Source organism: Rhipicephalus sanguineus, chromosome 3 (assembly GCF_013339695.2).
Source record: "Rhipicephalus sanguineus isolate Rsan-2018 chromosome 3, BIME_Rsan_1.4, whole genome shotgun sequence".
In the NCBI taxonomy this organism is placed as follows: Eukaryota; Metazoa; Arthropoda; class Arachnida; order Ixodida; family Ixodidae; genus Rhipicephalus; species Rhipicephalus sanguineus.
The window spans coordinates 148,826,918-148,848,985 of NC_051178.1; the positions used below are offsets into that span (position 1 = coordinate 148,826,918).

At 48.8% G+C, this 22,068-nt stretch overlaps 1 protein-coding gene across 1 annotated transcript in view; it reads right to left on the reverse strand.

Moving 5' to 3' along the window:
- Window positions 1–21,041, reverse strand: part of LOC119387434 (solute carrier family 12 member 2-like) — a 125,303-nt gene extending 104,262 nt beyond the window's left edge. The window contains 1 exon segment of the mRNA XM_037654831.2: window positions 20,552–21,041. Coding sequence (XP_037510759.1) covers window positions 20,552–20,926 — 375 coding nt within the window. The 5' untranslated portion in view covers window positions 20,927–21,041.
- Between the last annotated feature and the right edge of the window lie 1,027 nt (window positions 21,042–22,068).

Below are 22,068 nucleotides of genomic sequence, written 5' to 3' on the forward strand. Positions count from 1 at the left end.
ACCTATTGAAGTTTTTCTTGGCGCTTTTGAAGAAAAAAAAAGTCTGATCAATATATATGCAATTGGTTCGTCAAACTCTATTGCCAAAGATTATTTGGGCAGATGTTTGGAAGTTCTCGTATAAATGTTTTTCCAAGAAAAACTTTTCAGTTACGTATAGCTGAATCACTGTATATATTGTGTCGGAATAGCAGGGAGGCAAACTTTCTTTAGTGCGTTGGACGACGACGGAGGATCAAGACGTCCGCTCGGTTCGAACGCATCAAGAAGACTGGTTTTATTCTTCCACTATTTACAGGACTCTCGTAGAGAGGGAAAAAAAAAAGGAAAATAGAACACAAAAACACAGGCACAGTCAAAAGAGTTTCCTCTGCACCCCGCACGTGCAACTGATTTGAAGAGCAGACGGTCCATGTGCTTCAGTGTTCTTTCACGGGCTGGGCGCGTATGTCGTAAAACGACGATGTCACCTGTAGACGTTTTCCGCTTTTCCGGTACCCATTGTCGCCTCCAGATAGCGGGCCGCCGCTGCCGCAACGCCGAAACGCGTCCCCCCCGAGCTGCCCGTCCTCCTCCCTTTCGCCGCGGGGCCTTCCAAGCTGCTCCGAAGTGGGTGGCCGCTTCACAATCTTCGACAAATACAACAACCTCCCCCGGATGAGCGAACTCTTTAGCTCATTGTTCGTCGACTTCTAGAGGATAAAGCAGCTGTATTGGTCGTTTCAGCTCCGTTCCCCCGCTTAGTGCCAGCCGGCAGGCCCGCACCCTGCCGTCTCTGCCCTTGAACGTTTCTTTGATTCTGGCGATCTTCCACATGTGGCGTTTCAAATGGTCTTCTTTTAAAAGCACCAAATCGCCTATCTTTAGGTCACTCGATGGCGTTGGGTGAGACAAATGGGCTGATCTAAGCTCCAATAAATACTCTTTCCGCCATCGTCTCCAAAATCCTTCAGCCATGGCTGACCGGTACTTCCAGCGCCGTGAGAGATGCGCGTCACCGCCCGGAATTTCGGCTGGCAGGTGGTGTGGAGGAAGGGTTGTCAGCTTTCTTCCGACGAGGAAGTGCGCCGGCGACAGTGGTTCTGGCTCTCCGGCATCTTCGTAGGTGAAAGTCAATGGGCGTGAGTTTATCACGGCCTCCACTTCGTACAAGACCGTTGTGAGTTCTTCAAAGTTTAAACTGCTCCGACCTAACACCTTGCGCAACGCTACCTTCACCGATCGCACCAACCGCTCCCAGAATCCGCCCCACCAAGCTGCCCTTTCAACAATAAACTTCCACCTGATTTGGTTTCCGGCGAAGTAAGACTGCATTTCCTGTGATTTTAGTAGCGCGAACATCGCTTTCAGGTCTTTTGCTGCTCTCTTGAAAGTTAGCGCGTTGTCCGAATAAATAGTCGAGCAGATTCCCCTGCGAGCCACGAAGCGCTTGAATGCCAGGAGAAAGGCTGTAGTCGACATGTCGCTGACGAGCTCAAGATGCACGGCACGTGTCACAGCGCAGGTGAAAATTGCGATGTAACATTTCCGGACGTCGCGCGACTGTTGACAAATCAAAGGTCCTGCGAAATCGATGCCAACGGTGTCGAACGGATTTCCTTTTGTCACTCTGTCAGCTGGAAGTGGTGCTACTGGTTCCGTGGCGGGAGGGCAACTTTGTTTGCGACAAATGAGGCACCGCTTGATAACCTTTTTTACGGCCTGGCGCCCTCGGAGGATCCAATACGACTCTCGCAACTGCGCCAGGGTGTCGCGTACCCCTGAGTGCAGCATTCTCACGTGCTCTTTCCTTATGAGCAGCAACGTGAAGGGGTGAGTGCCAGGGAGAACGATAGGATGTTTGGTCTCTTCGTGGTTGTCAGTGAATTGCAGGCGTCCACCAACTCGCATGAGACCTTCCCTGTCAAGGTACGGGTTGAATGGCAAAACAGGAGAGCCTTTGCGCAGCGGTCTTTGGGCTTTCAGGTTGGAAATGTCGTCGCTGAATGCTTCTCCTTGAGTTGCAGCCAACCAGTACCTCTCAGCATCGATCACTTCTTCAGCTCGTAGTGGGCCACTTTTTCTTTCCTTCCCGTTGCGGCAATTGTTGACAAAGCGGTGGATCCACGCAGTTACGCGAACGACTCTGCTGAATGAGCTGAACTCTTCCACTTTCAGCACTGCCTCGGATGATGATGAGACAATGGGCATCACCGTCACTTTTCTCTCTTCTACGTGACATTCTGCAACCCCTGGGCTCGGCTCGCCTGTCGTTGGCCAATGCGTCTCATCGCCGTGAAGCCAATGGGGTCCTTTCCACCACAATTCGCTCTCCAACAAGGCCGACGGGAGGATACCGCGAGTGATTAGATCAGCGGGGTTGTCTGGTCCTGGGCAATGTCTCCAATCTTTAGGATCAGTCAGCGCCTGTAGCTCTGACACCCGGTTTGCCACGAAGGGCTTCCATCTGGCAGCGTTTCCTTTAATCCAGTGCATAGCCACTGTGGAATCAGTCCAAAGAATGGTAGCAGCATTCTGGAGGTCCAAGGCCTTGACAACGTAGCGGCACAGTCGAGCGCCAATGAGAGCCCCCATCAGCTCCAGTCGGGGTAACGAGAGGCGCTTCAAAGGAGCTACTCTTGATTTGGCCATAATTAGGCTTATAGTGATTATTCCCAGAGGAGACTTGCATGCAATGTATGCGACAGCACCGTAGGCCTTCGGGCTGGCATCGCAGAAAATGTGCAACACTTTCTCTGTCTCTTCCTGTCGGAAATCCCTTGATATGACTCTCGGAATGGACACTCCCTTGATGCATTGAAGCTCTTCACACCAGCAGTCCCACTCCGCCCGCATTTCTTCTGGCAAGGGATCGTCCCAACCAGCACCCAACTCCCACAATCTTTGGAACAATATCTTTACGTACAGTGTTGTGGGAGCAATAACCCAAAGGGGTCGAAAATTCTGGCTGAGACTTGCAGTACGAATCTCTTGCTGTCAGCTCTTGTGTTGAGGAAATCAAGCAGTGAGGTCATATTGTACTCAAAATTATCCGTCTGAGCATTCCAGGCCACTCCCAATACCTTGGTGGCTGCAGGAGGTTCAGCATTCGCATTACTTCTTGTCACATTCCCATCCTCTATGAAGTTGACTAAATCGTGGTCGTTAGACATCCACTTGTGGAGTCGCATTCCTGCTTGTGATAATATATCGCTTGATTCCTGGCATAACACTTTACCCTGTTCAAGGCTGTCGACCCCAGTCACTAGGTCGTCAACATAGAGATGGTTGCGTAGGATGCTCGCCGTCTCAGCATACTGCTCCGGGAGTCCTTCAAGATGGTGTTGTAATGTTGCGGCCAATAGGAAAGGGCTGGATGTGACACCGAACGGCACGCGTGTCATTCGATAGGCCGCCACCGCTGGTAGTTCTTCACCTTTCTTCGGCGTAGTAGCATACCAGAGAAAACGCACAGCGTTCCGGTCGTCGTCTGACAAGGATATTTGAAGAAATGCCTTTTCAATATCCGCAATGAGGCCGATGTTGTAAGTGCGGAAGTTGATCAGCAAATCGATCAGCTCTGGATTAAGCTTCGGACCACTTTCCAAAACATCATTCAGTGAGAGGCGACTTTTGGCACTGGATGATGCATCGAATACTACCCTCATTTTTGTTGTCTGGCTTTCTTGACGAACAACTGCTTGATGTGGCATATAATATACTGGACCTTCCGAAGTGCTGCAACGCTCGTTGGCTGGCTCTGCGTAGCCCTTTTCGATGTATTCTCGGATGCAGGCGTCATATTCCCTGATCAAGGAATCTTCTTTCAAAAGACGTGTTGTTTGGGCTCTAAGACGCTTCGCGGCGCACTCGTAGTTGTCGTCGAGCTCATTGACCAATGGCCTCCAGGGAAATGACACTTTGTACCGACCATGCTCAAACTTGACGGTTTCTTTGTAGTGCTGTAGGACTGCGTCTTGGTGACGAGCTGGTTCATTTTCTTTGATACCAATGTGCTCGAGCTCCCAGAAGGACCTCAACTGTGCGGATATTTCCTTGTCTGTTTTTTCGCTCACTCCCACTCGCATTACGCCAGCAGCAGAGGAAACTCCTGTTGACCTTCCTGTGCCGACCTGACCCTGGACTGTCCACCCGAATACTGTCTCCACTGCCATCAGTTTGGAGGTTAGGCGCTTCGTGGATCCCGTGACTATTTCCCAATAGTGATCAGCTCCGATTAGAAGGTCAATGTTTTCACATCCGTCACCCTGCGCGACGTCTGCAACGGGTAAGTCAAATTTCGAAAGTTCAAGCAGAACCGACTTTGATGGTGTAGCCATGATATCTGCGCAGATGCAGGGAACTTCCAGAGCTTCGATTCGTATCCTTTTCCCGTCGTACTGGCTTCGGAGCCACAGCTCGACCCGACGCGCTTTAGTGCTGTTTACAGCCGACTTGTCGCCGAAGGCATATATTCTAAGCTCCTCTTCCCCAAGCACCTTTAACTGCAGTCCTTCAGATAGGTTGCGATGGATGAATGTCCTTTGACTGCCGCCATCTAGGAGAAGCCTGACAAGTGTACTTTTGTGCGGTCCCTCTGTCCAAGCTCGCGCTGTCTGAAGAAGCAACTGATGCCCCTCCGTGCACATAAATTTCTCTTCTGAGCCTAGAGAAGACTTTAGCACTGCGGCTTCTTCAGTCACTGGTCGAGAGGATGGATTCTGTTCAGCAGTGCCGCGGTATCCTCTGAAATCAGGATCACACATAGCCGTGGCGTGTTTACCGCTACAGTTGGCACACTTGAGCCATTTGGCCTTACGGCACTCTCTTGACGTGTGCCCCTTTACTGTGCAACGGAAACATCTGTTCGCACGCTTCAGCATTTCCCTTTTATCAGCTGCCGACATCTCTGCGTCGCAGCTACCGGTTTCGTGACACTCTGACGAACAAAACAGACACCCTGTTCTTTCCTTGGTCACTGTATGTAATGCTGCAGCCGAAGACATTCTCGCCGCATTAAAGGTGCTCTTGCGGTTTTCTATCGACGATTCTACACACATGCCTCTGGGTGCTTCGGCCCGCTGTATGATCTCCCGTGCTTCAACCTCTTTTCTCAAAAAATGCACAAATGCCTCCAATTCACTGTCTCCTGTCGTAGCGTCTTTTCTTCGGCAGTATTCGAGATGAAGGTCCGCAGGCACCGCTTTCTTTACAACTGTCACTAGCAAAGCTCCGTACGTGCTGACACCTACGCCCAGAGAAGTGAGGCTTCGTACACCCCTTTCTACTTCGTCAACAAGGCCTCGAAGTTGGCTGAGGTTCCGTGAGTCACGCACTGACCTGATATTGAGCAATCTGGACATGTGGTCCTCGATAATGACTTCTTTTCGGCCGAACCTTTCCTTTAACAGCGAGAGAGCAACTTCGTAGTTTCCTTCAGACAAATCAAGCCCTGCAACAGCAGCCGCTGCTTTTCCTGTGAGGTAACTGTTCAGGTATTTGAATTTGTCCACGTTTGACAGGTGGTGGTTAGCGTTTATTGTTGAGTCGAATTGGCTCCAAAAGCCTTGCCACTGTCGAAGCTCACCGTTGAACTTTGCTATTTCTAGCTTTGGCAGCTTTACTGTGGGGGTTACCTGCGGTATGTTATTGTTAGATTCTCTTTGATCTGAGGAGCTTGAGGTGCGATCTAGCGAAGCGGTCACTGATGAGGTGTTAGTGCAGTTAAGCTCACGTAGCATGCGCTGTACTTTGGTTTTTGCTACGCTGATTCTTTCTTTGTAGGTCTCGGAGCATGCAACTTCCTCTTCTAATGCATCATCTTCTACGCCACTCTCAATTTCCCGATCTAGCTCTTTGAGTGAATCTTCCTTAAGTGAGAGAAGGTTGATCTTTTCTTCGAGCTCACCGAGTGATGCGTCGTCCTCCATGGTGGCTATGTCGTTGAGAAGCTTTGTCGTTGACGTCCGCACCACGGCCCTTTTGCGCTTGATCCTGTCGATGTCCATCTTTGGGTCCCTATATTCCCGGGTTTCGGCACCAGAAAATATTGTGTCGGAATAGCAGGGAGGCAAACTTTCTTTAGTGCGTTGGACGACGACGGAGGATCAAGACGTCCGCTCGGTTCGAACGCATCAAGAAGACTGGTTTTATTCTTCCACTATTTACAGGACTCTCGTAGAGAGGGAAAAAAAAAGGAAAATAGAACACAAAAACACAGGCACAGTCAAAAGAGTTTCCTCTGCACCCCGCACGTGCAACTGATTTGAAGAGCAGACGGTCCATGTGCTTCAGTGTTCTTTCACGGGCTGGGCGCGTATGTCGTAAAACGACGATGTCACCTGTAGACGTTTTCCGCTTTTCCGGTACCCATTGTCGCCTCCAGATAGCGGGCCGCCGCTGCCGCAACGCCGAAACGCGTCCCCCCCGAGCTGCCCGTCCTCCTCCCTTTCGCCGCGGGGCCTTCCAAGCTGCTCCGAAGTATATTTTTGCATTTTAAATAAAGTGCTTCATGCTTTTTATTTCTCTGACTAATTCGTTTAATTTGCTTTGCATCCGGACGAATGTCTGAGAGCCTATTCTCCTGCATGAACTGTTCGGCTTTGTGTATGCCAAACAATTTCACATATTTCTCACAGAAATTACCATGCACACGCAGGCTTTATAAACATTTATTGATTAGAAAATTTGTGTACCACTAAGCTAAAAGGCATGGTAATTACCGATACGCCTGTCTTTCTTTCAGGGCACTTTTATTTTCCAGGTGAATGAAAGGAAAATGCAGTTTGCTGAATGGAAGGAATATGAACCCACAACTTTTGCATGCCCGTGTGATGTTCTTTCTCTAATGGAAGAGTTTTGCACGAGGCATGCAGAGGTTGTGTAAGGTTAATTCCATGCAGTGGTCTGCTGTATTTGTCATAAAAGTTACATTTGAAGGTTTACTGTATAACCTTTCAGTTTAGAAGATTTTCAGATACCTATACGGACACAAACACGCTATACCTCTAATAAAAGTTACAATTTTAGAGGTTGCTAGTTACCTTTTGCTTTAAAGGTTTCTCTGTGACTTATAAAACTACCGTGACCTTTATGGTAGAAGTTACCATATTAAAAGGTAATGCATAACCTTTAAATTAGACAGATACGAATCTTAAAAATGTATGCCTCTACTAAAGGTTACGCGGTTAAGAGTGTACCCTGTCCTGATCGAACTGATTTCATTTTATGCCTCCGAATTTCTCATATTTCTCAAATAACCCTTGGTCGTCCCCGTCCACGCCTCCCATCTCGTGGTATCCATTCCGATGTTCTAACAGACCATCTGTTGTCTTTGCTTCTCATAAAAACAAAACAAAACACCGCAGTGTCTGTTCTCACTCATTTTACGTCATCGCGGCGCCGTCAATCCTGCCTTTTGACAGCTAACGCCAACCGAATTTGTGAAAATCTAAATTCCACGAATATATACGGATATAGGAACTATGTGCGAAAACTATATATAGGCTCCGAATGTCAAATCGACTGACGCACATACATTTGCGCTTCTGTATAAATATTATCAGAAATATACGGATTAGTAAAGCATTACACTTGAAGAGGGAAGGAAAAAAAAATAATAAACGCTCATTTCGTTCACTACGCGAAGTGGTATATTAGCAATTACGTTAAAATGAAGAGTTTAAATATCAAACGGTGAAGCCGTCACCCGAGTTTCCGGAAGGCCATTGGCCTGTGGCTATATGCTACAAAAACGCGCGTCCCTTTATTGACAGGGGCGGATCCAATCGCACATAATAGAGTATGCAAGTTCGGTCATTACCGTAACACAAAAGAAGAGAAATCAAACGTAAGACGGCACCCGAAATTCTGAAAGCGTTAAAAAAGAATTAAACGCCGGCCGGACACCTGACTCAGCACACATTATATAGGAGTCTCAAACACGCGGCCTGCGGACCTTTCGCTAGCGGCCCGCGGCCCGCACATGGCTGCCTTCGTCCCGTATTTTTCGTGAGGCATCCTATGCAGTCACCATGTGTTGACACAACCCTGAAACAAAAACTCTGTATTTCAGAATCGGCGTCCAGACTTCAGTATTGCTGGAGATCGGTATCGATGTTCCTCGAGTCCTGAGGCCCTATCCCTATCAGAAATTACTTATAAATGAGATTAGGAAGGGCCGTCTTCTTTCAAACGACAACCTGACCTGACATATCATTAACCCCCCCCCCCCCCTTGCTCTAACCTTCTTTACCGTGCCGGGCCAAGAGCGACCAAATTTCGTAACTGCGGCCCGCTAGCTGAGGTGGGTTTGAGACACCTGCGTTACAAGGTTCGCACTCAAAATTTCCATTATTAGCGCATCCCTGCATCTTTTCCTTCAGCGACTACAAAAGAAAGAAGGAAAAAAGTAGAAAAGCCGGGGGCGGTTGGCGAAAACAGACAAGATCTGTATGCACACAATGACGCCAGCGAGAGAGAGAGAGAGAGAGAGCTCTGGGCGTTGGTTCCTCTCAAGTGCTGCGAACGATCCATCGGCTCCCTCCCATTTTTTTTATGTCTCCTGCGTCTCTTCTTTGCTGTGTCTGCGGTCAAACGGTTCCGCACCGCCCAAAACAAGCGCGCCCACGCTGACATGTGCGTCGAACGTGGGTACTTTCTGAGGCGTCTCTCGATGCTTCCCCTGAGAGTCGTTATTCCGTGCATCGTTTGGGATTCGGTGTTCCTGAATCTAAAGGTCCTTCGTTCGATATCCCTTCATCGGCAAGAAAACGTATAGAGAACGACATAAAGGGCGCGGTTATCCGCCCTATGAGCAGCGCACGAACTGACACGCACGTCCCGTCTTTTTGTGTGCTGCTCTAAAATTAATGCCTAATTTAAAACACTTGCGTGCGTTGATGGCCGAGCGTCTCCTTCCATTTTCAGCATGCGCAACAAATTCTAACTACTACTCGTAACTACATTAAAAATAAAAGCGAGAGCTTCTTTGCACACTTTATGTATACCTTCTGCGGCCGTTGGTTGGTAAAGGTGTTTCTAACCTAACAAACTTTGCCTGGAACCTATCGGGAGCATGAGAGGTTTGGCGTGAGTGAGCGCCTTTCTACAGCCGAATTACAGCACGGGACGCTATAGCTTACGCGATGCTTATGAATCAGCTTACACGTTCCCATGCCCTTTACACAGATGTACCGGTGACCTGCTGCTTTGTCTTTTATGGAATTATACAAGTAAACAACAAGGACACCTCAATATCTTTATTGAAGGAATAAATTATTCCTGCCTTCAAGCGCGAGCGCCGTTCGTTTGATAATGCACAACCTTCGTTGCACTCACTGGGTTTGGCATGTGGAAGGAACAATACCCACGAATGAAAGGAGTTATAAAACTCCCTTTATACATTAATAAATCCCGAAAGTAGGCTCAAATGCAGAAGTAATCACTCCCTTACAAAAGGAGTTTCCTGCACTCAATCGATTTAAGAGCACATAACGAAACATGACCTCGAAGGCCAATAGTGGCGGTGAAAGCCGGCAACATATGCAAATGTAATATATGTACGAACAAAGAGCCCTTTCAAACTGATCGATGTCGGGTATGCCTTACGGCGGATTCTCGAGTGAACGCGCCATTCATGGAACGAGTGTGTCGCGACCTATCATATATACAACTGATCGCTATCTGACACAAGCGCTCTAATAGTTACGCCCTATGCGAATCCGTGCCGAATCAATGTTAGCTATTTAGTGTCGGTGCTGATGAGTACACACATATACAAGTGGACGTGAATGTGAGAGCATGCACGAACTAAATATTTGTGAGTTTCTATATGCGTGTGAGCGCTTGATTTTGCCAAGGAGGACGGCTATAGCCGTCCACATTACTATAGCCGTCGAATGCCGCATATATGTAACCTTCGACGAAAATGCTCAGAACCAGGATGACTTATGCAGACACGCAGGTGACTCAGATTCGCAACGAGCAGGCGGAGTGATTATCCATATACACGTTGCGACAAACGTCGCGAGACTGTCAACGCACTCGGAAACAGGCGTTGATGGGATTCATCGCAAGGCCCGCGGCTCCCTGTACGCACAGCACGCCGGACGCGTGCCCGCTGAGAAAACGTTCTACACACACTACACACAATGTACACTCTATAGGCAATGTGATCCGTATGCGGTATTCATTACCCAACAATAGGGCGTACGAATGACGGGCTGCCATTGCGACGTACGTGCCGCCGACAGATGCTGCTGGCTCCATACTCGTGCTGTTATCAGCGAGGGGCTATAGCATCCGAGCGCCGACTGGAGAACGATGTGACCCATGTTGCAAAGAGCGGTCTGTCAACTCACTCACTCACTCACTCACTCACTCACTCACTCACTCACTCACTCACTCACTCACTCACTCACTCACGCTGTTGAGCAAGCGTAACGCCATGCATAAGCTACCGGAGCGAGTCACGTGCGGTTCGTACGTTTGCGTGAGAAGTTTCGTACCCATGATAAATTCGTGCCCTCGTGCTCGCAAAGTAACTATACAGACCGCTCAGAATGAAATATACAGTATACTCAAACGAGCATTACAGAACAACAGCGAGGATCAGGCACCACATGATGCAAAAGCCTAAACGTCGCCAGACGTTATATGACACGAGTATTCTCCAGGCCCTGCTGTGTAGCCTAGAAATATTTCTGAGCTTTTTTCATCTAGCGCTGAGTTTAAAACGTTACAGACTATACTAAATGGAGTATATAGAATATATTCAAATGGGATGTGCTTTTTGAACGGGGAGAAGGCATATACACGAAAAAGGAAAGTCCACAACCGCGGGATCGTACCATATGCCTCGAAAACCGGCAAGCTTCTGTCTCCAGAGCGCTACAAGCGTCGCCAATTTATTTACAATTTACGCTGTTTCGTTTCGTTTTGAAAGGCATTGTTTATGTTAAATCTGAACGGTGGAGTGCCCTCGAAATAACCTAAAGGCCATCAGTATGTATAAAGCGGATACCCCCACCGCAAGCAGCTGTGTTCAAACTTATCTACACAGCCCGACTGTGTTCTCATCATGAGCGCTGGCGGCGTCCGTAGTGTTGTTTCGCGTCGCCACCAATGGTGCACTATGGCAGTTGAAAGTATAGCAAAAGTGTTCGGCGCTAAGTTTGTACAGGTGTCTTCCACGGCGTAAGAAGGGTTTAGAGATAAACAAGCTATCCATCTTAAGAAGACAAGTAGCTGGCAACGTGCCGAAAGCGTTTCTACGCTCGCAACTTGTCATGCGTGCACTATTTATTGTCTACATACAGCATACAACGCCTGAGGGCTATGTAAAAAGCGTATTACAAGCACATATCCGGTTAAATTCCAAATATATATATAACATCTATACAGAGCCGTGTATCAGGACTCTATATCTAGAAACTCTTCATATTTCCGCCAGCTTGAATATTCCCCAGCTTGAATATTCCCCCCCTTGTCTCTCTCTCTCTCTTTCATTCTCCATCTCATTCTCTCCCTCGTACTTTTAAGGCTATGGCAATATGTCAGGTAGCACAAGACGTAAACCAAGCATAACCCAAACGTTGAACTGCGCAGCCTTACACGACCACGACACCCCACTATACTTTGCGCGTGTAATTGTGCGAACTGCGGGTTTTTGCACTCACACAAGGGCACCGAACTGTACCACAGGCCAGCAACCAGGTTAAGAGAACAGCTAACAAATGAATCAACAAAGAAAGCTCTCGCCTTCCTTCCCGAGAACTCTGTAGTTCAAAAACAATTACCGCAGACGTACGTCGTCGTCACCCGTCATTACATGTCAACCAAAGAAGAAGAAGAAGAAACGACGCGATGAGCAGTGTGAGAGCGGCGCAATAATGGGTTGCATGCCGCCAAGCTATAAGAGAGAGCATATATAATGAAGGCACGCTGCTGACTCGCCCTGTTACGGTGCGGAGGCGAGAAGTTATACGCAGAACGACCCCGAGTTTGCGCGTTAAAGCGCGTATAACACACAATGCAAAGTGCGCGTAGGGTACAGCTAAAAGCTATGTTTCTTCCCAAGGAGGTGGAAAACCCCGCGAAAGAGAAAAGCGGACGGTCACCAGAGAAGGAAGGAGTCGCGAGAATGCGGCGGAGACATCCGGCGGTGGGCGGCGATGTGCGAAGGCCCAGAATAAAAGGAAATTTGACGCCTCATCATGCGGAGAACAGGCGTGTGATGATACGAAGCGGCGTTACGTCGGATATAACGCGAGAGATGCGTCTGAAAGAGAGATAGCTATAGCTGCTCCCACTTTTGAAACATGTACACGTATACATGACATTCGTTGGATGCGGCTATGGGTGGAGATAACGCCGGATTTGAAAGCACGAAATCGTACCAGATGCCCCGTTTGTTCTGCTGCAAGCTCGTAGGGTTGATTCAGTGGCCTATATATTGGCTTGGGGGCAACGCCTTAGAAGTAACTATGTGCGCATATGTTCCTCACATGCGAATCAGGTTCGTGGTAAGCCGGGTCATTTGGTAATGGTTCATTGCTAGACAGCGCTTGTTTGTGCATCTTCCTCGCCTCTGGTGTTTCGTCCTTTCTTGCGCTGTTCCGCAATGAATCAGGCTCGTCGACACACGTTGTACTTGGCATATTATCAGCATTTATGTTAGCACAGCAGGTATGCATGTTAGCAGGTATGTTAACAGCACACGAACTCTTCGAGTTAAATAAGAGACGTGCAGTTACGTTCACCGCAAAATAACCATCCATCTTGCCCTGTGTTTAACAAGGCTTCAGATGCACCTTTTATAAGGCTTAATTCTTTGTCCACTACAGCGACTCTCGCCATTCGCTTTGGGCCAATTGTTCATTTTAACAATCCGTGCCCCGCGAGTTCCTTTGAGGAATGGCACAGACGCGCCCTACAGCAAAGCAGTTTGCGCACACGAGATTCGAAGAACCTGCGGACGACGAACCTGCGGATGACAACTGTTGTGGCGGTGCATAATGACATTCTAAAAGGTGTGTTACTCTTGCCTGCGTATAAATGTAGAAGTTAGAGCGAGCTCGAAATTATAGAGAGGGACGAAGTAGTCGTTCTCATTGTTCTCATTCATCTTTTATTTCGTTTTAATGTAGTCTCTTTCATCGGCTACGGCGCGTCTTCCTTTATTGCACTCTCTTTTTTTTTCTTCTTCTGTTTCCGTTTGCGTCGGTAGGTGCTCGCGTGCGCTCTCTAACTCGCGTGAAATTAGGAGGGTAAACGGGGGGGAGGGAAGGGTAGGAAGAGAGGGAGGATATCCACGCCAAAGAAAGGGCCATAGGTGAAAGGATCAGAGGAGAGAAAATAAATCTAGACACGCGAGGCGCGCATTTACAGATCACGTGGGAGCCCCAAATGATGTCGAGCTGCCCTTTGGTGCCCGCCATGCCGCGCCCCCGCCAAAGACGTGCAAGAGTTGAGACGGAGACCGCGCCCATGCAGAGCTTGGAGCGAAGGAGAGAGAGAGAGAAAATAAAATAAAAAAGATTGCGCCGACAAGCAAGGACTTCAAGGTCAGTGTCGTTTCACCTTTTCGCAAATACCGAGAAAAGGAAGAAGAGAAAATATGTAGCAGCCGACTGCGAGCGGCTCTTGTTCCGAGCCGCGGTGGCACAGCGATCGACAAGGAGGAAAGACCACCGGCCGCTGCTTCCCAGAAAGCCGCCGACAAACCGAGAGGGCGGTGGGCATGAACTGGAAGCACCGGACTTCACGCTGCGGGGCAACGCCATCCTCCCTTTACCTGCTGTGATCGCTACTCGTACATTCCGAATAGAGTGCGTGACAGCTAGAAGACTCGCTTTCGCTTAGCAGAAGTGATGCCATACTGAGTCATACCACAGGGACAAGACACGTAACCAAGAGGCATTGGCGATTCAAGCTGGTTTGTACGAATGCTAACGTAAATGTCGCAGAGCTCTTTTGCAAGCAGGTGAATACAAACTCCGGGGTCGGCGTACACTCGCCCTCACTGCTGAAAAGCAATGTTGGCCCAACTATTTGGCCTACTTCATCATCAAACTGACCTCTCTTCTGGGAGTGTGCTGAGCCGTGCACCATGCACACACCCAACCCATGCAAAAAGCTTTGTAACTTTCTCTAGCATGATGATGTTGGAGGTCAACACTATCATTCTACCAGGACAGTAGCAAACACTACATTGCTTAACCCCTCATCGGGTTTGGGCATCGCGAGCAAACAAGCGTGGTGTGTATATCACTAGGTAGCGATCGTGTATGCAAATTATGAAACGACCCCATGGCTCGAAAATGGTCTCAGTATGAAACAGAATGCCCCGCGCCCCCTTTTTTTCTTCGTTCTTTCAGGCTGTATAGCGCAATTGAAAGCGGTTCCCGTGTTACAAGCGTAGAGTTTACCGATTTCAACTTGAAACGGGCATCATATAGAGAGCGCTACATTGGCTCACGTATAATGAGCGTTACATCGACGCAAAATACTTGAGAGTTGAGCGTCACTGAGCGAAGAACCGCTTTCCTCCGTTCTTCTTTGTCCTTCTTTCTCGCTGTCGAGGCAAAGTGCGACAATCCCGAGCCAACAAAGCACTTCGTTCTTGCCGGCCGCGCGAAAGAGGTTGTCACAGATGTTACGGCCAGCAGGTGTTTCAAAACCGACTCACGCGTGCTTGTTTCCCGCTTTGCGTAAGCCGGCTTTCCGTATTGCTTACACGCAACGCCGAAGCTCCCGTTCGCGCCACCGAAGTGTGTGTGCACCGTCGATCAGCGTCGTATTTAAACCGATTATGACTTTCTAGCTGCTCCTGAGAGCGATACTAAAGGGTTCTGGTTTACGGTGCCTTGAACAAAAAAGGGCTCCGAGAAAGCGACGACAATACAAAACCGATACTTCCGAAGGCAATGACTTCCTCGGCCTATTTCGCTCCTACTCCCTGTCAGGGCACGTTCGCTTTGTAACCGAATTCTGCCGCCGTATTCACACGCATACTGCCAGCTAACGGCTGCATACGTTGGCTAAACGATGGATGATGTTGATATCTGTTGACTGTCCGTTGCTATAGCAGAACCCCTGTATTCATTATATCCCAATCGTAGATGTGCGCACCCCCCCCCCCGCTGCCTCCTAAAAGAAACAAAAAACACGCCAATTAAGCTGGTGGTGAAGGAGACCAGCTCATATATCCCTTTGTATGGTAAGCGGAACTGGTCCCTCTGACCCCTGGCGGGGGCAGGTAAAAAAAAGGGGGAGAGTGCCGAAATTTTTGGAATCGGGTTCATTTATTACAAGCGCACTCTCACTCGTCGCGGATTCGAGGGAGAAGGGAGTCTCCGCAGGGGTCCACGAAAGCGAGAGGACAGGCGTCGGCCACCAGAGGGTAAAATAACATATCAAAAATGAAAAAAAGGCAAGAAGACGTGGCGTTGGAAGGTGAAGAAGAGGGCGAGAGTAGGAGAGAGTAGGGGACGGCGGAAGATCATGACGCCCAAAAAGTCCAAGGAAAGAGAGCAAATAAATGCACGGTCGCCGGTGTTCGACGACGGTGCTCTCTCTCTCTCTCTTTCTCTCTCTCTCAGTGTGTCACGTGCTCGGTTGGCGCACCTCTTCGGAGATCGGCGGCGACGAGACAAAACAAACAGTGACCCGCGCGCGCCCAAGCAGCCAGCTCGGACCAGAAAGCGCCGAAAGAACCCTTGGGGACCGCTCCGGCTTTTGGGGTGAGGAGGAGGGGAAACGGGAGAAGATTAGGCTTTCTGCTGCTTGGAATAAATATAAAGAAGAGGAGATATTGGGGTGGGCGCATTCCGCGACGACGCTTCCTCGCCACTGCGTTCGGTGCAGCGCCACGAAAGGTGACGCCGCGTGACGCGCCCCGCGCTACGGGTGGGTAGTACACGACGGTAAAAGTGCCTTCGCTAAAGGCCAGGAACGTATCGTGCAACGAGAGATCGTGAACGGCCAACTCTGTCGAGAAAGGATGGACCGTAACTGCACATAACTCCAGCATACAGTGTCCCGAAAGCATTCCACGCAATCGGACAAGAAGCGCGCGGCTTCCGTTAGCGCTGCACCCGACGCAACTCCGTAGACCGGTGGCCGAAGACCGCCACTACCGCGTCCTTCGGTATACAACGCCCAGCTGTGCGCTCCTTTCCTTATGAAGAAAGCATTATTATAGAACGCTAGCCGCGCTTGCATTATCCACAAGGTCACGCAAAGCGCAACTATACGGTGAAAGGTCGATATAGGCGCATAGCAGATCACAGGAAGAAAAAAAAAAAGATCATAGAAGCGTAGGAATGCGTCAATAGAAGGAACGGGAGGGCTTTGTTACCTCATCGACCCCTCACTGACCCCACAGCATGCGTGCAGTTTGTCGTGGCGCTGTCAAAATTAGCATTGGCGCAGCCATGACCACGTTGAACAATTTTCCTTAGCAAGGAGAGGACGTACCCGCCCACAAAAGTTTTCGGAACGTGAGCTCGACTTTAAATGCGAATTTCTGCTCTGTTAGTGCACGGCGTTTCTAACCTAGCAGGTAGTTGCGCAGGTCGCACGGAGTACTATAGGCTGGAACACCTATTTGGAGGCTATGTTCTCAGACAAAGCGGGAATATCGCTTTTTGGAAATTTCGCGTTCAGCTATCTGTTGGATGGGGGGGGGGGGGGGGGGGGGGAGGGTACAAGAGAAAATTTTGATGTATCCTTTACCACGTGCTGTTAGTGTCCCACAGGGACATTAGCAGTAACGGCTGAGCACGTTTTATGGATATATGGTAAACGTTGTGCCACTGTGCCTCACCGCCCCCCCCCCCCCCTCAATTCTCCTGCGCATCTACGCTCTGGAGCGAAATGTTAGTAAAGGAGACGGTTTTGACGATGACGCTGTTTTCGGGCGATGTTAGAGTTGCAGAGTTTTCGTCCCTGTGTGTCTCTGACGTAGTACACACTGTGCACGAATATTCAGCCCTATATATATCAAAACAACAAAGGGTTTCTAGGTCCGATGAAATATTCACAGAAACATCAAACAGACGCGCGTGCGAAGCAACTTTATTAACGTTTCGCTCGGGGTCCGAGCTTCATGCTGATGAAGCTCGGACCCCGAGCGAAACGTTAATAAAGTTGCTTCGCACGCGCGTCTGTTTGATGTTTCTGTATATATATATATATATATATATATATATATATATATATATATATATATATATATATATATATATATATATATATATATATACATGGCGAACTGTATAGGGGGCAGCTGGTAGTTTCACCAAGTGCTCAATAGTCCGGAATCATCTCCAAACAAAAGTATAGCTGATACGTGGTCACGTTGTAATACGAGACATCATTGAAAACGCTGTTCATTCTGTTGTTGCCCACTGTAGTCGCTCTTGCACAGAAATGTAGATAGAAAAACAAAGATAAAAGAAAATGCATTCGTTAAGCTTTCCTGCCGACAAGGGAACATGTACTATTATCTTGATCGCCTTGATAATATTATTTTATTATTATTATTATTATTATTATTATTATTATTATTATTATTATTATTATTATTATTATTATTATTATTATTATTAAAGTCCCCAGTACCGCAGATGCTGGAGTCTCTATTGTCTCGATCCGGTTCCACAAACACAGTTGCGCGACTCACTTGGAAAACTCAATTCAATATTGCGTTAAATTCTCTTACTGCGCGGTACACAATAAAAAATGAATTGCTGGCACATTATCTTTACTGTGTGTTAATAGTGCCAAGTATGCACAGTAGAAGATGTAACATTCTAAAACCTCTCTTTTTAGAAACCCCTAGAGGAGTTCGTTTCAGCGCTTTCAGGGAGTTCGTTTTTCTTCTGGAATTCGGAGAGTGTCGGCTTTTCACCGTCTCAGTTAATTCAAAGCGTTAAGAAGCCCTAGCCCGAACGCATACACATATAGAATTATGATCACCATCAGCCCGACTAGGTCCACTGCAGGACAACGGCCTCTACTATACCATGTCTCTCCAATTAATCTGGTCTTGCGCTCGCTGCGGCCACCACCGCACACAGCCACAACTCCGGTCAGCAGACACCTTTCCAGACAGAACATTGCCTGGCACCGGGGCTTGGACACCCCCATTCCATATTTTCGGTTATGCTAACTTCACAGCAATGAAGTTTGGTAACGTGGCGTCAGATTTATTACTACAGTTTAGTAAAACTCGTAATTCATGTTAGTGCTCTGTCGAGCCCCCCTCCGCTCCCGCCCATTTTTTTTTTTTTTTTCATTTTTTTCCCCTATGCTGCTGTGGATAGCCATACGCTCATTTGACCAGGTTCCGGCCTGCTATGTTTTCGGTTTTAAGAGAATAAAAACAAGTGGGCTTCCGCACAGTGCACGATAAGCAACGCTACTCATGGAATCGAAGTACGTCATACTTTGTTTTCGTTTTGTTTTTTTCGTTCTTTTTCTCGGACAAACCGCGTCCAGATAAGTTAGCGACGAGCGGAACAAGCGACGCTGTGTATACTGCAGTATACATGACACATGTACAGGTAAGACCTCCTGCTCAACCATTTCATTGCACTAAACGGAAAGAAATCGAAGCTGCTAATTACACTTTCATAACAGAGGCAGTTGCCGCTCAAATATTTCATACAAGACTATACCGCTTTACACACTTCCGTTTTCATTGTAGTCATTATTTATTGATAATTTTCATCGACTACAGAGGCTACCCACCACGGGTCTCTAGTGGTTATGGTGCTCGACTGCTGACCCGAAGGTCGCGGGACCGAATCCCGGCCTCGGCTGCCGTATTTTAGATCGAGGCGAAAATGCTTGAGAGCGGCTGTTCTTGGATTTAGGTGCGTGCTAAAGAACTCCAGGTGATCGAAATTTCCGAAGCCCTTAACTACGGCGTCCCTCATAATCATATCGTGGTTTTGGGACGTAAGACCCCAACAATTATTACTGAGAGGTTCGTAAACAGGTGGTGTGCTGGACCCGACGTTTCGACAAGCGGACTTGTCTTCTTCAAGGCTGCAACTTGAATTGCAACTTCTTCAAGTTCCAGCCTTGACGAAGACAAGTCCGCTAGTCGAAACGTCGGCTCCAGGGACACTACGTGTTCACGGATTTCTCATCACAAGCTTCCATCTTTCCCTGACTCCTGCCTTCTTTTAACAATTATCATTATTACACTCTTCCGTTTTCATTGTAGCCATTATTCACCGTAGTAGTTTTCATCAGCTACAAAGACGGCAGGGTTATTCGCGGCTAAACGCGGTACTACGTACTAGGGGTGGCACGCGGACAAGAAAAGTACGAAAGGAGAAGAGAACAGCGGCTCTCCCCGCCATTCAGTAGCAGACGACAACGTAAAAAGCGGACCGCTTTTCCTCCTCCCAATCGGCGTGGCTGCAGCGGAGCACTCAAGCCCGCATGCTTTGAAAGGGCCGTCGTTCTTTCTAAGCAAAAACCTCGCGCGTTACAGAGAAGATAGGAAAGAAAGTGCACCCTCTCGCAACGGCGTCGCTCACTCTTTCTCGCGACAGCGCGTAAAGGGCGAAGATTTGAGGGACCTCGTCGCGCCTCCGTTCGCTTGAATATTCGCGCCCGCGCTTGCGTTGCTACCACCGGAATCACACAGCGACCTCAGCGACGCATTCGGAGACTTTTTTCCCCCAGACAGCTGTGTGTGTTCGCGTAATAACGTGTCGGAGAGACGACGTAGAATCAGCTCCGTGTATGTACACGTCGTTCCGAGACCAGCTTTCGTTTTTTTTAAAAGGAAGCGAGGGATGAACTCGTCGCGTTGGAACTACTTTTTCTTTTTTTTCTTTTTTTTTTTTTGCCGTTGCCTCACTTACGCATCTCTCTCTCACCTTTCGTAACGCGGCGTCTGCTCTAATCGTTTTTTATTTATTTATTTTCCTCGTGCGCCTTCCTTTGGAACGTGCGATCATAATCCGTTCCTCTTCGCTCCTACAGGGCTTCGACTTGTCAGCGAGGGAAATCGGATACGTAGACGGTCCTCGCAGCTCGCGCATGTGGTCGGAAAAGAGAGAAATGGGGGGGGCAAGGAGAAAACAATAAATGGATCGGATGGACGGGAGGGCGTGAAAACGTCACGGGGTGGTGGTGGTGGTGGCAAGGAAGGGGTGGATCTGCCGGCCTCTTCGAGTGTGGTGGCATCGCTGGGGAGACGACGACGACGATAATAAAACGCACGCTAGCGAGAGAGAACCGCATCCCTCGATCGTCGGCCCAGACACTGCAGAAGCTCAATGAGTCGGCGGCAAGGGGAAACGACGACGGGGAAAGGGCCAGGAAGCTTGCTCGCGCGGCGCACCGGCATTTTGAACGAGGCGACAGCGGCTGAAACGAGTTGCGGCGGGTGAGCCAGACTCTGTATCGGATTACGCGATCCGCACGAACGAACGAAAGAACAATATTAAAGGGGGAAATGGATAAAAAAAGTGGCGAATGAAGGCATAGCTTCGCGGGAATTAAAAGCAAGCGCGCTGCGCGCGCGACAGAATCGGCAGCTGCTCACCTTCTGGTCCGGCATCAGCGTCAGCGTCGCGTCGTGCAGTTCGTCCAGCGTGGGCCGCTCCATGTGTCCGTGCACTGACATGATGTTCCGGTAGTGGTCCATCCGCGGCAGGGCTTCGCGCGTGTAGTGGCGCAGGCTGCGCACGTTGTGCGTGTCGTAGGAACAGGCGTTCCATGACTGGCCGTCCGGTTGACCGTCGCCGTCCTGATCGAGATCGTCGTCCTCCCCGTTGCTGCTCTCGCCGTCCGAGTGCTTCTCGACGGCGAAGTCCACCTTGGCGACCTGAAAGCGCGATTGCTTCTTGCTCGGGTTGTCCTTGCGGTCGTCCATCTTAATCCACTCCTCGTTCTTCTCGGCTAGCGAGGACCGCTCCATGTTTTTCGTCGACACGCGACGAAATCGCTTGGGCTTTCTCTTTTGCGCTTGCTTGGCGCCGGCAGCGATCGCTCGACGCCGCAAGTCGTTTTTGGCGCTGCGCTGAAGCAGACGATGGTTATATAGTCAGGCCTGTCCCACTGAGAGCGGTGGGAAAAAAGTGATGCACAGTGAGAGGGCGCTGCAAGTCGGTCGATGCCATTGTGACGACATTAAACTTAAACAAACAAGTACACCCTCCTCTTTCCCGTCACCCTCACAACGAGGCTCTCTCAACCCCTATTTATTTTTATTTTTGCTTTTCCTTTCCTTTTTTTGCTTTTTGGTAGCAATGGCAATGCTTCAGCTCAGAAAGGGACACCCGCGGCGACGTCAGTCGTCACTGATGCCTCAAATGCTGCTCCGTGACTGTTGAGGAGGACTCCGTAACAGCGACCCATTCACCGTGGAGACACCCCGCGTTTTCTCCTTAATTAACCTTCAGGCCGGCCCTGTCACGCTGATTGTCAGTGACATATCACCAGTCACCGACCCTTACATCGCTGTGCGTGAAATGGCCCTGCAGGTTGCGTGGTTGGGTTAAGTCGCGTTTTCGTTACTCTTTTTGCGGGCTAAGTGCGTGCTCTTTCTATCCGAAGATGACAGCCGTCGGGAAAAGATTTTGGCACATAATATTCAGCAATACTTACTACGGCAAGGCTTTTGAATCTTCGTCTGGGGATCACGCTTCTTCCTTCTTCAGCACGCAAGCGGGAACATGTGCGCCCTGTGCGCGACGACTTACCTCACGCTGTAAAAACGAAGAGCCTAGTAACCAGTAAAATATGAAAGAAGAAGCAGTGAGCAACGAGGGCGCAATTTGAAATAAAGTTGCATCTTCTCGTTAACCGATATAGCTTCAAAACTTCTTGATTTGGCCCAGAGCCTACTTTATGAGAAGCAACTTTAAAGAACTGAAATGTACTTTATATATGAACTCGCTGTTTTAAGTAAAAACACATTGACCAGCGTTCAAAAAAAAAAAAGAACAAGAGGACTTCAGAGTGCCGAGTTACTTGCTGACATAAGTTCAGTTTCGATTCCCGCTTGAGGCCACCACGCCACAACCTATTTTTGTACAATTTGCGAGGAAGGTTACTTAT